Genomic DNA, 15,689 nt, shown 5'->3' on the forward strand with positions numbered 1-15,689 from the left:
AAACTAACGTTCATATTTCTCTTTTTGATTATAATATTGATGAACGTTCAAAACAAAGCACTTTGGCAACTTACCACATACGTTTTAAAAAGCTTAATAAGCACCGTAACTTTCATGATATCATTTCTCCGTCATAATCGATTGTTTCCGTGAACGGCCGACTGTTGTGTGACGTCAAATGCTGCGGCTGCAAGGCATTGTGGGGCAGCATTTTCTCCTCTCCTTTCGGTTAGGGAGGTCCAGTGGTTCCTAAGCTAAAGGAGGTTATAAAGGAAGTTTGAAACCTCCTTTCCTATCATTCTAGAGAATTCGAACGGCACTTATCATGGCTGCCACTGAGGGACTTCCGGGTCATTTCACTCCGTTAGGAAGGTTTCTAAGCTAAATGGACTATTCGACTGCAGCCCTCCTCTCCTCTGAGCGGTCATTTTAAAGAGACGTCCATTAATGATGACAGGAGGCACAGCAGCCCTCTGTCTGATGGACAGATGTGTTCATGATGACTTATATTGTAGCTCCCTCCAGTAAATGACACGAGGCTGAGGTCTTGATTAAATACGGGGTTTATTCTTGTGGGACCTATTCCAACCTGTGAGAACTGGGTTATAAGACAGAAAAATATAAAAGGTAAACAACAAATAAATATGTAATATATGCATATGTCATCACTGTTAATGCCGCCAATGAAACAATAAACGGCGCACATATCCCACACAGCAAGTAGCACAAGCTAACAATAGCATGTAGCACAAGCTAGCGCATAGCATACATACATACATACATACACACACAAACCTGCAGCTCAAACGCACACAATTACACAAACAACCAGCACGAAAACATACCTCGTAGGCTGCTAGTCACCTAGAGGGGCTGATAACTTTATATGCATTTTCCCTTGGTTTCCTTAGATTTTCTTTACATTCTGCGTTGCTCTGCAGTTGTGCGTCGATTAAACAAACAGGTGTAACACAAAACACAGCAGATTAGTTCCGCCTCTAATAATGTTGCACATAAAAGGTAGGAACCAAAAATACAACGTCCAACAAAATAAACAACAGAAAGTGAAGACAGTTACACTCCCACCAAATCACCTGTGATTTCCATAATTTTTTTAGAAAAACCGATATACATTAATGTAAAACTAACTATTTCGTTTTAGACCTATTAAGTGCAGAGTGTGAGTGAGAGTAACTGAGTCTTAGTCTGCTTCCAACAACAACACCGTCTTGTGAATAGGCCTTTCGAGGTAGACAGGTTTAGCGAGGCGCTTTCCCTTTACATCCAGGGTAGAGTCGCTGATAAGCAGCTTGAGCCTTCTCACTCTTCCATCCCCTCCTGGGTACACTTCCACAACCCTGGCCAGCTTCCATTGGCCACGTGGTATAGTGTTGTCTTGCAGAATGACAACGTCATTTACCTTGACGTTTCTGCGGTCCTTGATCCACTTTGGTCTTTGTTGGAGATGGTACTCCTTATGCTGCTGAAGGCACTTTATTTCTTGAGAGAGTGTTGCTTCTTGAACCATCTCGATTATGGTCAGCTCTGCTTCTCTCCTCTCCTCTAAGCATGTGGCTTCACAGGACCTTGGCTTGAGACCTTTAATTTCCTTTGCAAGGCGCTTGTGTCTGGCAAAGGCTTTAACCACTCTTGACCAGTCTGAGAATTTGTGAAGGTGATCTAGTAGCGACTTTACTTCGTTTGCCTGGGTATCATGAACCTGGGCCTTCTTAAGCTCTGGGTCACTACTCACGATCTCTCCCACCTTGACTTCTCCACTTGGTAGCTCTTTCTGCCAAAGTAGGTATGGGCCTGTGAACCCATTTGAGGCTTGAAGTTGCTGTGCTGTGAGACCTTTGGAGGCCTGATCTGCAGAGTTATCTTCAGAAGCTCTTTCGACAAAGTCAGATTCCAGCACCTCGACGACATCTGCAGGTGAGACTTCCTTAATCTGTGTTCTACAGACGTAGTGTACTTCCCTTGGGAGGTTTGAAGACTGGAGACTTGGTATCACTTGCTTCACGGTTACCTGGTGACTTACTCCAATCATATCTCCAATGTCGAGACAGGGATTGCCAAAGCCGACAACACTCCAGCCCAAATCTGTTCCCTGTGCAAAGGGCTGGTTTCCTTCACCAGGCACCACTTCTCTTGGGACGAGAGCTTGGGAACAGTTGTAGCCGATAAGCAGGCCAACATCACAGCTTTGCTGAGGAGCGATCTCATCTGCGAGGTGTTCAAGATGAGGCCATGCTTTCGCAGTCTCTGGTGTGGGAATATGGTCTCTGTTTGCTGGGATGAATTCTCTTGAGTAGGTTACTGGCAGAGGTATTATCCTGTCCGAGTAGATTCCTCTCACTTGGAGACCAGTTAGCTTCCTGCATGACACGACTGTGTTTCTTGAAGCCATTGTGGAGAGCTTTAGCTGCACTGTTTCATTCTTTGTGTGAAGAGCCTTTGCCGTTTCTTCAAGGATAAAGCTTGTGTCACTCTGTGTATCGAGGAGTGCATACACAAGTATTTCCCTATGTGGCTCACTTGTGGCTGACACCCACACTGGAACGATTGTGGATGTATGGGGGACTTTAACATTCTGGAAGACTGTATTGGATGTTGCCTCATGTGGTGTGCTTGCCGCTTTACCTTGTGGACGTTCCATTGTGCTTTCTCTTTCCCCATCATGGTTTGTTGACATTCTTTCTTCTCTGGTGCGATTGTCGTGGAGACAAGTTGGATGTCCCTTTTCGCATGTTTCGCATATCTTTCTGTTTTTACATTCCTTTGAGCGATGGCCAGATTTTAAACAGCCAAAGCACAACTTATTTTCTTGAAGAAACTTGACTCGCTCAGAGATTGTCTCATTCCTGAATTTGTAACATTTGTGCAGACCGTGTCCTGCCTTCTCACAGAAAAGACAGTTTGTGGCGTCTGCTGTTTCATTTGTCTCTGTAGTCAATACGTTTGATACAGGACTTCTTAAAATCTTGCCTTTTTCGCTTTCTCTTGATTTTAGAGCATGGAGAGATGTTATTGGGTTGCAAGCTATTTTGGCTTCACGTGTGAGAAATTTAACAAACTGGCTTAAGGTTGGGAACGTGTGATTTTGTTCTTCCATTTCTGTGACCTTTCTGTTCCAACTTGAGGTCAACCAGTCTGGAAGTTTAGCAAGCATCCTTTGGTTTTCGTTGCAGTCGTTAAGTACCTCAAGTCCTTTGATCTGTGACATGGCAGCCTCACAGCTGCGAAGGAAGTCAGAGAGCTCTTGAAGTTCTACGCTGTCTTTGGAACTTATCTTGGGCCATGCATCAAGCTTATCTCTGAAGGCCTTAGCAATGAGGAAAGGATTACCGTACCTCTCTTCTAGGATGGTCCACGCGGCATGATAGGCTGACTCTGTGCCTAGCAGGAAGTAGCTCTCTATGGCCTTCTTGGCGGGTCCACCCACATACTTTCTTAGATAGTATATCTTTTCTTCAGCTGGGATGTTTTTCCTGTCAACGAGTGTACGAAAGGAGACCTTCCAGTCATTTAACCTCAGTGGGTCACCACTGAACGTTGTAGGTTCAGGTACAGGTAGACGACTTGCACTGATGGACTCTGCAAGAGCTCTGATAAGAGCTGAAGTACTGTCTTCTTGTTTTTGTTGTGTCGCAGCTTGAGGTGGTGAGTGGTTTTGCAGTTCACTGCTTTTATGCTTGAGTTCTTCTTTCACAACCAGAGGAACATGTTGATGGAGCAGCTCGCTAATTTCTTCGTCTGAGCATGCATTCTGTTCATATACTTGATGTCTCGCTTTGCAGCTTTTAGCTTCTTTACTGTTTCTAATCGCTCTAGTTGTCTGCGCTTGGCTTGTAACTGTCTTTGTCTCTCAGCATTTTCTGCCTCCTGTTTGGCTGTTAACTGAGCAGCTTCAGCAATCTGTTTGGCTCTTAACTGAGCAGCTTCAGCCTCCAGTATATCAAGTTCTTCGATCTGTTGTTCCTGTTCTAACATTACTTCTAAAGTCGCTTCATTTGCAGCAATTTCAGCAGCGGCTTCTTGTCTTTTGATAGAAGAGAGCAATGAACTTCTTGATGTGGCTCTCGAGTTGCTACGAGAATGAGTCGAGGACCTGGTGACATGAGAGCCATTACTTCTCTTAACAGAGGCAACAGATTTGCATACAGACTCTGTCTGGTTTTTACCAATTTCTTCTTCTTCATGACTTTTGTCCTTTCTTGTGTCCATTCGTTCTCTTGCAGTCTCAATTATTGTCTTTGTAACTGCTTCACAGGTGTCTTCTCTGCGACGTGTTTCATGGTCGGGAATGTCAATGAGCCTCAACTCTTCATAAGCAATATTTACATCATTGGAGGTCTTGCTTACCTTAGTGATGTAAGGCAAGGCAAGGCAAGGCAAGGCAAGGCAAGGCAAGGCAAGTACACGGCAAGGCAAGGCAAGGCAAGGCAAGGCAAGGCAAGGCAAGGCAAGGCAAGGCAAGGCAAGGCAAGGCAAGGCAAGGCAAGGCAAGGCAAGGCAAGGCAAGGCAAGGCAAGGCAAGGCAAGGCAAGGCAAGGCAAGGCAAGGCAAGGCAAGGCAAGGCAAGGCAAGGCAAGGCAAGGCAAGGCAAGGCAGGCAAGGCAAGGCAAGGCAAGGCAAGGCAAGGCAAGGCAAGGCAAGGCAAGGCAAGGCAAGGCAAGGCAAGGCAAGCAAGGCAAGGCAAGGCAAGGCAGGCAAGGCAAGGCAAGGCAAGGCAAGGCAAGGCAAGGCAAGGCAAGGCAAGGCAAGGCAAGGCAAGGCAAGGCAAGGCAAGGCAAGGCAAGCAAGTTTATTTATATAGCACTTTTCAACACAAGGCAATTCAAAGTGCTTTACAAAAAATGAAAGAGATTAAGAAGATGGCATTTAAAATCAGTCATTAAAAGAAAAGCTAATAAAATAAACATTAAAAGAAAAAATACATGGATAAAAGTTACAGTGCTGTCAATTAAACATTAAAAGAAAAAGTACATGGATAAAAGTTACAGTGCAGTCTAAGATATGAATAGTTCAATTAAAAGCAGCGACAAAAAGAAAAGTCTTCAGCCTGGATTTAAAAGTAGTCAGAGTTGTAGCGGACCTGCAGGTTTCTGGGAGTTTGTTCCAGATATTTGGAGCATAATAACTGAACGCTGCTTTACCATGTTTAGTTCTGACTCTGGGGACAGAAAGCTGACCAGTCCCTGAAGACCTGAGAGATCTGGGATGGTTCATAATTTAGCAGGAGGTCAGAAATGTATTTTGGGCCTAAACCATTCAGTGCTTTATAAACCAGCAGCAGTATTTTGAAATCTATTCTTTGACACACAGGAAGCCAGTGTAAGACTTCAGAACTGGAGTGATGTGATCCACTTTCTTAGTGTTAGTGAGGACTCGAGCAGCAGCGTTCTGAATTAGCTGCAGCTTCCTAATAGATTTTTTAGTGAGACCTGTGAAGACACCATTGCAGTAGTCGAGTCTACTGAAGATAAAAGCATGGACAAGTTTTTCCAAATCCTGCTGTGACATTAGTCTTTTAATCCTAGATATATTCTTTAGGTGATAGTAGGCTGATTTAGTAACAGTTTTAATGTGACTGTTGAAACTCAGGTCAGAGTCCGTGACTACACCTAGATTTCTGGCTTTATCTGTTGTTTTTGAACATTGCACACTGAAGCTCAGCGCTAACTTTTATACGTTCTGCCTTGGCTCCAAAACCATTACCTCAGTTTTATCTTTGTTTAATTGAGAAAGTTCTGACACATCCAGTCATTGATTTGTTCAATGCACTTACTCAGTGTTTGAATTGGAGCATAGTCTCCTGGTGAAATTGTTACGTAAATTTGTGTGTCATCTGCATAGCTATGGTAACTTATTTTGTTGTTTCTCATTATCTGAGCCAGTGGTAGCATGTAGATGTTAAAGAGAAGAGGGCCCCAAGATGGAGCCTTGAGGAACCCCACATGTCATATTTGTCAACTCAGATGTGTATTTACCTATAGAAACAAAGTTGTTTCTGTCCTTTAAGTAGGATTCAAACCAATTCAGAACTGTTTCCGAAAGTCCCACCCAGTTCTCCAGTCGGTCTAGTAATATGCTGTGGTCAACAGTGTCAAACGCAGCACTGAGATCTAATAATACTAACACTGAAGTTCTGCCACTGTCTGTGTTAACTGGATGTCATTAAAGACCTTTACAAGAGCAGTCTCAGTGCTTGTGGTTTGGACGAAAGCCTGACTGGAACACATCAAAACAGTTATTTAAATGCAAGAAATTACTCAACTGTTGAAAAACAACTTTTTCAATGATTTTACCTAGAAATGGGAGGTTTGATATGGGCCTGTAATTCATGCAGCAGGTCATTAGAGCATTGACCACTTAGCGCTTGTTTGGCTTCCTTTGTGATATCTTTTCACCTTTTTGTAGCTCACACTGAAATCGGTGCACAAGTCTTGTTACTTGCTCATCGTGCAGTTCTTGGCCCTTTTCCGTTAACTTCCGGACTCTTTGGCTCCTTTGTGGCTCTTGTGTGGAAAGGCTATCCATTTTCGGATCTTCAGTTGCCTGTGGTTGCTCGTTTTTCTACTTACACTCAACTTCATCACTCTTAGTGTAAGACTCAACATCTGGACATTTACTTGATTACTTAAGTTGGTTTTAACTCTAATATTTAATTATCTTTAAAGCTAAGTAGTTAGCCAATTTAGATATAGGTTTGAGTTACCTTAAGCTTATACGCAGCTATTGAGCCTTATTTAAATGAAAATCACAAGTGATAATGATATAGGCAAACCACAAAAAAACTTGGTACATTTCTTCAACACTTATTACTTGAAAGATATTGTCCTTTAAATGTACTTTGTTACTTAGTCTGCAAATACTTACTGCAGATACCTTAATACACAAATCAATATTAACAACCTTTAACTTCCATTTGAAAGGTAAGTAAATAACATTAACACAGATTATATGAACAATGCAAATGTCCCATTTTCTTTGTATGGCACTTTAAAGTCTCTTTGTTGCACCTACATTTACACTAAAGCACCTGGACCTTCCAGAAGTAGTTGGATCTTGTGCTGCTGTGTAGATGGCTGCTACAGCTGTACACGCTGCTACGGAGATGTCCCGTGCCGTCCATGGATCGCTGCCGTCTGGCGTCGTTTTACTAGTCTACTCATGCGGAGCAGTCGAGTTCTCACTGTAGCTCCCTCCAGTAAATGACACGAGGCTGAGGTCTTGATTAAATACGGGGTTTATTCTTGTGGGACCTATTCCAACCCGTGAGAACTGGGTTATAAGACAGGACAAATATAAAAGGTAAACAACAAATAAATATGTAATAGCATCTCACATGTGTATCTATTATTACAATAAGCAGTATTTAAATTACAGCATTTCATTTTACATTCTAGTGAACCCTGAAATGTTGAGTACCCCAAAGTGTTATGATAGTAATGTATAGTAGGGGTCCCAAGTACATAGAAACTGCCGGATGCTAACTTGCATATGTTGGGCACTTTGCACAATTAGCATAAATTGAGTTAATTAAGATGAATGGCATTATAGCATATGTAAACAAAAGTAAAACAATGATGTGGCCGAATGAGCTGCTAACAAAATAAAGTAAACCCTCTGGAGAGCTGTGAGCTGTTGTGTTTCTTAAAGCATTTTCAAGTATCAAGAATAATTTACCTACATTTGATAGATGTTTCCAACTTATAACTGAACCTATGAGGCGATATACCTCTCCTCTAGTGAGTGGCCCAGCCCTTCGTATATTCTTCTGTATGTGGCCCTCTGTGAAAAAGCTTTGGACACCCCTGGGGTAAAGGATGTGTGTGGTGATGTCACTCTTTACCTCGGACACGTCCAGGTGTTTGATGTTTCAGCTCGGGGAGGGTCCAGAGTTGTCGTGCCATATGTGCACCCCCCACACAGGGCCCAGGCTGTCGGCTGCACTGTGGGGTCAGAGACAGACCGCCTTTATAAATGAGCAAAACCAGTTCAAAGCAGCTCAATAAGGATGTGAGATTGATGTAAAACGCATCTGTGTATTGACTTTATGTGGAGTTTTGGGATTTCACCTGATGATAAAGGTGTCTTGAGAGTTCCTCCTGAACAGAGTGCATCCTGGGACATGTAGTTCTCTTGTTTGTGAGAAACCATCTTCCCCTATGAGCACCATGTACACCTGTTAAACACACAGAGGTTTCTTTTAAATATCGGATGATTTTGGGTAGCTTAGTTTAATACAAGTCAAGGAAAACAAGGTCTAATCACAAAAAAAGAGATATAGAAAAATCAGGAATAATACACTTTTTTTAAAGGAACAGAATTCAAGTTGTTTCCCCTTTACTATCAGTAAGATGTCCAGGGACGTTTGGATGTATATCACATTTGTTATCAAAGCCATCTGCTGGATTCTCATGGCCTTGCCAGTGACCTGTTTAACGTAGATATAAAGGCGGGAACAGAGTGAGACGTGTCTCACTTCTCTGTCTGAACAGCGATATTTCAGAATGAGGAGAGCTGCAGTTTTTCTGGCGTTGCTGCTCTGTCTGCTCTGGACGGGGGCTCAGGGTGAGGATGGAGGGGGGACAGGGAAGAAAGAGGGGGAGTTTGATATCCAAGGAGTGAAAGCAGCCCTCGATCAGAGCAGCAGTCAGACCCAGATGAGCACTGACGTCTGGGCTGAGCTGAAGGAGATCAGAGACATGGCCATCGAACACAGGATCAAGATCCAGAGGCTGGAGCAAGACAACACAGCTGACACAGCTGACGTAAAACACACTGAGAGCCACGTCACGCTGCACTGATACATGCAATCATCATCACTGACACCAATGATGATAATATCTTAGATTTAGATATACAGTTAATGTGTGAAAGTTTCCCTACTTGGTCAAGCTCCAGAGTAACATTTAGTATCATCCTAATAGAAAAACTCAATATTTGTTCAGCTTTAGAGGCCAAGATGAGCTCCAGTGAAAAGGAGGTGGAGGAGCTCCAGAGAGAGAACACAGAAACAGAAACTCATAACAAATATATAGATTGGCTGTTTAATGTAAAAAACAGATGGTGAACTTAAAAGTGAGAAAAGAGAAGTCAATTATATGTTTAACAGAAATAGTACTAACAAATTGACGAGATATTTTGCTGCTGTTAACCTGCTTTTTCTCTTTATTGCAGATCTTCTGGCTCGAGTCACAGCAAGTGAGAATAAGAGCACAGGTAGGAGTACAAAGTAATCAAAGGAGAAATGACAAATATAATTATAGTTTTCTTTTAAAAATGTGGGATTTGTTTGCAGTTTAAAAGGCAACAAAATATTCCTGTGAATTTGAAAAGTGAATATTATAGTATGGTAGAACAATCTTTTAAAATAAGATCTGCAACAGTTACATTGAAAATAAGAGACTATAACTTTATTTAACTAAAACAATGTTGTTCAGCTTTAGAGGCCAGGATGAGCTCCAGTGAAAAGGAGGTGGAGGAGCTCCAGAGGGAGAACGCAGGTGAGAAACAGAAACTATTATGAAGAGTAAACATGTTGTTTAAAGAAAGGAACTGGTATCCTGAGGAGAATATTAAATATCAATCTCTGCTGGAATCCAAACCACTGACTTTTTTTGTTTTAATAGACAGTTTGTTAATGAATTCTCATCTCTCTGTGAGCATCCTCCTCTTTCTCACAGACCGTCCTCAGGTGGCATTCTCAACCGGTCTCACTGATGCAGGATCAGTCGGACCCTTCACCACCGATATCACACTGAAGTTCAGTAAAGTCTTCACCAATATCGGCCAGGCCTATAGCCCAACTACGGGTAACACACACACACACACACACACACACACACACCACACACACACACACACACACACACACACACACACCACACACACACACACACACACACACACACACACACACACACACACACACACACACACAAAGTTACAGATAGAGTAGATAGAATTGGAGGATGGTCCCTCTTTAATTGTCACACATACATGCACACAGCACACACAGTGAAAGTCGACCTCAACATTTAACCCATCCTAGTACTAGGAGCCTATAGGAACAGTGGGCAGTTAGTACAGCGCCCGGGGAGAAATGGGGAGTGCCTTGCTCAAGGGTACCACTGGGAACTGGGACCTCTCCAAGTACCAGTCCACACTTCATATTTAGGTCTGTGTGGGGACTTGAACCGGCGACCTTTGGCTCACAGTCCAAGCCCCTACCGACTGAGCCCCTGCCTGACAAGTGTGACTGCAAGCTTTCTAATTACTTTTTTAAAATCATTCAAATCTTTTTCGTTTCCCTACATTTGATCTCGGAGGGCAAATAGAACCAACCCAAAGGCTCCAAAAGAAGTTATTTTAACCCGCTCTTGATCTCCCCTCACTGATCTTCTCCTCTGATGCAGGTATCTTCACAGCCCCCGTCAGAGGAGTCTACTACTTCAGAATCAACGCGTGGGAAGACAGCGGTCAAACTTGGACGGGTGTTGAACTCTTTCACAACGACCAGAGAAAGATGAGGTTTAATGATTACAATGATGGAGGTGGCTATGTCTCTGCGTCTAACGTAATACTTCTTCAGCTGGAGAAGGGAGATGTTGTCTACATCGTTCTCATCGGAAACTACAGCATTTATGATGATTCGTATAATCGTACTATTTTCAGTGGATTTCTACTCTATGCCCTGTGAAGCCCACTGTAAAACACCAACTGCATTAAGTTTCAACATTACATATTAATAAATAAGTGTGTTGACTCTATTAATATAACGTTTGTGTTAATTTGTTCTTGATTGCATGAAAAAGACACATAGTTATGCTATTGCCCTCTCGTTTCCACTGCCTGTCGTTGAGACTAAAACCATCCAAGCAAAAGATGACACATTTTAAATTAGTTTGGATAACTTGCTAACAAACAGCTAAGTATATAATCTCTCAGGCAGTGCTCTAATTCCATAGTAGTGTCACTTTCAACTGAATCCACCCAATCAAAGATGACCAGCTTAAATGAACAGCGTGCCTTTAACTTGGAGCCATGTCACATCTAGTCTGTTCAATATAAACTTGGAAATCGCTGCATTTATGTGATACAAGGTTATTGTGCTGTTTGTTGACATTGCACGTGGTAGACTAAGGAGCGGGACATCTCTAAGCAGTCGACCAATCACAACAGAGCCGGCCAGCTAACCAATCAGAGCGGACTGGGCTCTGGTTTCAGACAGAGGGTGAAAAGAGGTGCTGCAGCACAGGCAGTATGAACAAAATAAAGAGCTTTTTGAAAATTAAAGCATGGAGACATGTAGCTACATACTGATATACACCTGGACATCAGCAGGAGAGGACTCTTTAAAGTAGAGACACTACATACTTATATACACCTGAACACCAGCAGGAGAGGACTCTTTAAAGTAGAGACACTACATACTGATATACACCTGAACATCAGCAGGAGAGGACTCTTTAAAGTAGAGACACTACATACTGATATACACCTGAACATCAGCAGGAGAGGACTTTTTAAAGTAGAGACACTACATACTAATATGTATAAGCGCTTTGAGCACCAGGAGAAGCGCTATATAAATAACATGTATTATTATTATTATTATTATTATTATTAATATGAACCTGGAAATGAGCAAAATATGTCCTCTTTCATACAAGTCTAGGAAAACAACCTTTACACACTGAGAACAAATATGAAAGAATGCAGTTTAGCCATTACATATGTTACTTTTGAAAGCATACATAATAACCTATGTTCAAGGACAAAATTCAAGTTGTTGTTTCCTTTAAAGTCAGGTTAATGTCAAGGACGTTTGGATGTTTTTCACGTTTGTTATCAAGGACATCTGCTGGATTCTCACGACCTCGTGACCTGTTTAACGTGTATATAAAGACGGGGACAGAGCGAGACGTGTCACACTTCTCTGTCTGAACAGCGAAAATTCAGAATGAGGAGAGCTGCAGTTTTTCTGGCGTTGCTGTTCTGTCTGCTCTGGACGGGGACTCAGGGTGAGGATGGAGGGGGGACAGGGAAGAAAGAGGGGGAGTTTGATATCCAAGGAGTGAAAGCAGGTTAAATGTTTACATAAAATGCTTACTTATATGTTGATGTACAGTTGTGACAGAGCTCCACAGTGACATCTACAATAATACTAATAACAATTTTAAAATGTGTTCAGCTTTAGAGGCCAGGATGAGCTCCAGTGAGAAGGAATAAGAAACATAAACTATTATGAAGAGTCAAAGTATTGAATAAGAATATAACTGGTATACTGATATACCAGCAAATATCAAACTCTGCTGCATCCTCCTCTTTCTCACAGCCGGTCCTCAGGTGGCGTTCTCAGCCGGTCTCAGTGATACAGGAGTAGTCGGACCCTTCGGCACTAACTCAATACTGAAGTACACTAAAGTCTTCACCAATATCGGCCAGGCCTACAGCCCAACTACAGGTACTGAACACACACACACACACACACACACGCACACACGCACGCACACACACACACACACCACACACACACACACACACACACACACACACACACACACACACACACACACACACACACACACACACACACACACACACACACACACACACACACACACACACACCATGTATACATCACTTCAGGGGACATTACATTGACTTACATGCATTTCCTGGAGACTTATCCTAACCTTAAGCATAACCAACACATGCCTAACCCTAACCCTAACCCAACCAAGTCTTCACCCTAATGGGGACCTCCATTTTGTCCCCATAAGGGAGGCGAGCCCCCACACGTGACTGTGTAAACAGATTTAGGTCCCCACAAGTATAGTAATGCTAGGCCACACACACACACACACACACACACACACACACACACACACACACACACACACACACACACACACACACACACACACACTAATATTCATTTACAGTAGATGTGTGACTGTAAGCTTTCTTAAGAGTTTTCTTAATGAAACCATTAAAACATCTCTTAGTTTTCCTACAGTTGATCATGGTAGAAAATAGAACAAAGTTAAGAGCTCCTACATGTTCCATATTTAAAAAAAACCCATCCTTAAGTCCTGCTGAAGCAGCAGAAACAATCTCCCCTCACTGACCTTCTCCTGTGATGCAGGTATCTTCACAGCCCCCGTCAAAGGAGTCTACTACTTCAGCTTCAACATGTGGGGAAGCCGCTTTGTATCAGATACCGCTCTTGAATTCGCTCTCAACAACGTGATGAAGATGAGGCTTCAAGATTACAATGATGCCTATGGCTACGTCTCTGCGGCTAACTCAATGGTTCTTCAGCTGGAGAAGGGAGATGTTGCCAACATGGTTCTGCCCTCCAGCTACAGCGTTTATGATGAGTTGTTTAATCGCATGGTTTTCAGTGGATTTCTACTCTTTCCTCTGTGAAGCCCACTGTAAAACACCCACTGCATTAAGTTTCAACATTACATATTAATAAAAAGTGTGTTGACTCAATTTATATAATTGTTTGTGTTTATTTGTGCTTGGTTACATTAACAAGAGGCATTCATTACCATAACAACGTTTTCTACGGACAATATAAGACAAACACTTTAGCAGTATGTTGTTGTCCAAACCCCTTAAACCGAGACCAAGTCAAGACCAAAGAGCCCTCTACAGTCTGTGCCCTGACTACAGAAGTGAGACCCACACTGCATGACACAGATATGAAAAATATATAACATTAAACACAGAGACACTCCTCAAAATGATCTGTCATATCCACAATCCCAGAAAAACATGCTGGTCACATACAGTTGTTAATCTTAAGTAAAAGTACTATTATAAAACGGACAAGTCAAATCAAGCAATCTGATTGGTTCTTAGCCGTGATATACTGAGCGTATACCACGGGTAGAATTGTAAATTACTTTTCACAACAAGTCAGTATCCCTCCGCGTCTGAGAAAAACAGTATACCGTTTAGGCCGCAAGGTGAACCTCGAAAAGTCCTTTAGAAAAGAAATCCCGCTCAACAGAAGTGGAACTACATAATTTTATTTCATAAAAAAGAACGAGTCATGTTTATCCACCAAAGAAAAGTTCGTCGCTAAAATTCCTGTCAATTCTTCTAGGCACGTAATTATTGACTGAACTAGTCCCTTCAAAGCGTAATAATATCTTGGTCAAAAGTAGTGCCACGGTTTGTCACGTGATCGTGCTACACCAATTGGGTAGCTGCATATTGTCAACAGAAGTGAAAGATGGCCGCCTACATGGTTACGCTAAACCAGACCAAATGGATTCTAAACAGTGCTGTATGCTTGTTTTATGTCATGTTTTGTCATATGTCTTAATACATCACTAAGTCCGAGGTATTTGCGTTATATACGCGGTATTTGTGAGAGGTTTTACTATCTGGGAACAGAGTTGACCATCGAATCAACATTGGCTAGCAGCGTTTATCAGCCAACTCCAGCTACAACAACATTCCTGGACTACCATGTTCGCATCGCTAGGTTCATTGGCTGAGCTCGTGGATTATTCCATTAGACTGAGGACTTTGTGTCTGTCTGTTGTTATTGTTACCCTGTACATGTTAAATGCACTCTTGAAATAAACATGACTTGATTTCATACATAGCTGCGTCCAAGAAGAAGGTTAACTTGTTACGTTAAGTAATTTAGATCAATAAAATGCAGTACTTATACCAATGACCATTGATTCATTTATTTACTCATTCATCATATAATAATTTGATGAATTGCATTATTATTATTATAGATTATTATTATAGATATATATAGATTATTATTATAGATATATATATATATTATTATTATAGATATATATAATATATATATATATATTATTATTATTATTATTATTGTAATATGATAATATTGTATTTGTAACTTCAAAATCAATGCCACCGTTGTAAGCTTGTCCTGTACGTATTCCATCTTGTATTGGTAAAATAATCAACCTTTTCGTGCTTCACAGACGTAATATGCATGTAACAATGTTTGTGTGTTGATAATTTTGACTTTTTGAGACTTTCTGGTGCGTTTTCCTCGTCCCCGCTACTCGATGAAACCATGGCGGTCGCCATTTTTTCCAAATCTGTTTGTTGATACCGGTATATGCAGCTACCCAATTGGTGTAGCGCGATCACGTGACGGACCGTGGCACTACTTTTGACCAAGATATTATTACGCTTTGAAGGGACTAGTTCAGCCAATAATTACGTGCCTAGAAGAATTGACAGGAATTTTAGCGACGAACTTTTTTTTGGTGGATAAGCATGACTCGTTCTTTTTTATGAACTAAAGATTGTGTAGTTCTACTTCTGTGGAGCGGGTTGAAACGATAACAGGGTTCACCTTATGGCCTAGTTGGTCTGAAAAGCAAACTGCAAGAAAGCAGCGGAGAAGTAACGGGGCAGAAACCCTCCTCTTTACGCAGCGGTCCAGACATAGACATCAAACGGCAAAACATATTCAGTGTGCAGTTCCTTTGGCATTAGGGCAGGGATATCTTGATTTGACTTGTCAGTTTTATAAATATATTTACATTTCTTCCGTTACGAAACAAACTTACAAAGCATAAGATGGAAACATTTAAGATTAACTTCGACCTCCGGGGGGGTCTTACTATGGAGGAGTGAATTGAGGAATACCTATCTCCAGA

The 15,689-nt window shown here is 41.8% G+C and overlaps 3 protein-coding genes across 3 annotated transcripts; 2 read left to right on the forward strand and 1 right to left on the reverse strand.

Moving 5' to 3' along the window:
- Positions 1-307: 307 nt before the first annotated feature.
- Positions 308-3,790, reverse strand: LOC117544328. Its single transcript, XM_034213271.1, has 2 exons — positions 846-3,790; positions 308-598 (listed from the first exon to the last, which is right to left on the reverse strand). Exon 1 carries the CDS (start codon positions 3,224-3,226, stop codon positions 1,202-1,204), a length of 2,025 nt encoding a protein of 674 aa, XP_034069162.1. The 5' UTR covers positions 3,227-3,790; the 3' UTR covers positions 308-598; positions 846-1,201.
- Positions 3,791-8,519: 4,729 nt separating this feature from the next.
- LOC117544347 (complement C1q-like protein 2) lies at positions 8,520-10,711 on the forward strand. Its single transcript, XM_034213307.1, has 6 exons — positions 8,520-8,780; positions 8,975-9,018; positions 9,185-9,231; positions 9,453-9,515; positions 9,696-9,824; positions 10,428-10,711. Exons 1-6 carry the CDS (start codon positions 8,520-8,522, stop codon positions 10,709-10,711), a joined length of 828 nt encoding a protein of 275 aa, XP_034069198.1.
- Positions 10,712-11,974: 1,263 nt separating this feature from the next.
- Positions 11,975-13,446, forward strand: LOC117544655 (complement C1q-like protein 2). Its single transcript, XM_034213910.1, has 4 exons — positions 11,975-12,098; positions 12,206-12,229; positions 12,350-12,478; positions 13,163-13,446. The coding sequence occupies exons 1-4, from the start codon at positions 11,975-11,977 to the stop codon at positions 13,444-13,446; spliced, it is 561 nt and encodes a 186-aa protein (XP_034069801.1).
- Positions 13,447-15,689: the final 2,243 nt, after the last annotated feature.

This window comes from Gymnodraco acuticeps, unplaced genomic scaffold (genome assembly GCF_902827175.1).
Source record: "Gymnodraco acuticeps unplaced genomic scaffold, fGymAcu1.1, whole genome shotgun sequence".
Lineage (NCBI taxonomy): Eukaryota > Metazoa > Chordata > Actinopteri > Perciformes > Bathydraconidae > Gymnodraco > Gymnodraco acuticeps.

Coding starts and splice junctions, on each gene's coding strand:
- LOC117544328 (XM_034213271.1), bottom strand. CDS start 3,226: ATGTCACAGATCAAAGGACTTGAGGTACTTAACGACTGCAACGAAAAC.
- LOC117544347 (XM_034213307.1), top strand. CDS start 8,520: ATGAGGAGAGCTGCAGTTTTTCTGGCGTTGCTGCTCTGTCTGCTCTGG. Junction 8,781..8,974: donor ACACAGCTGACACAGCTGAC/GTAAAACACACT, acceptor TTAGAGGCCAAG/ATGAGCTCCAGTGAAAAGGA. Junction 9,232..9,452: donor AAGTGAGAATAAGAGCACAG/GTAGGAGTACAA, acceptor AATGTTGTTCAG/CTTTAGAGGCCAGGATGAGC.
- LOC117544655 (XM_034213910.1), top strand. CDS start 11,975: ATGAGGAGAGCTGCAGTTTTTCTGGCGTTGCTGTTCTGTCTGCTCTGG. Junction 12,230..12,349: donor AGAGGCCAGGATGAGCTCCA/GTGAGAAGGAAT, acceptor TCTTTCTCACAG/CCGGTCCTCAGGTGGCGTTC. Junction 12,479..13,162: donor GGCCTACAGCCCAACTACAG/GTACTGAACACA, acceptor CCTGTGATGCAG/GTATCTTCACAGCCCCCGTC.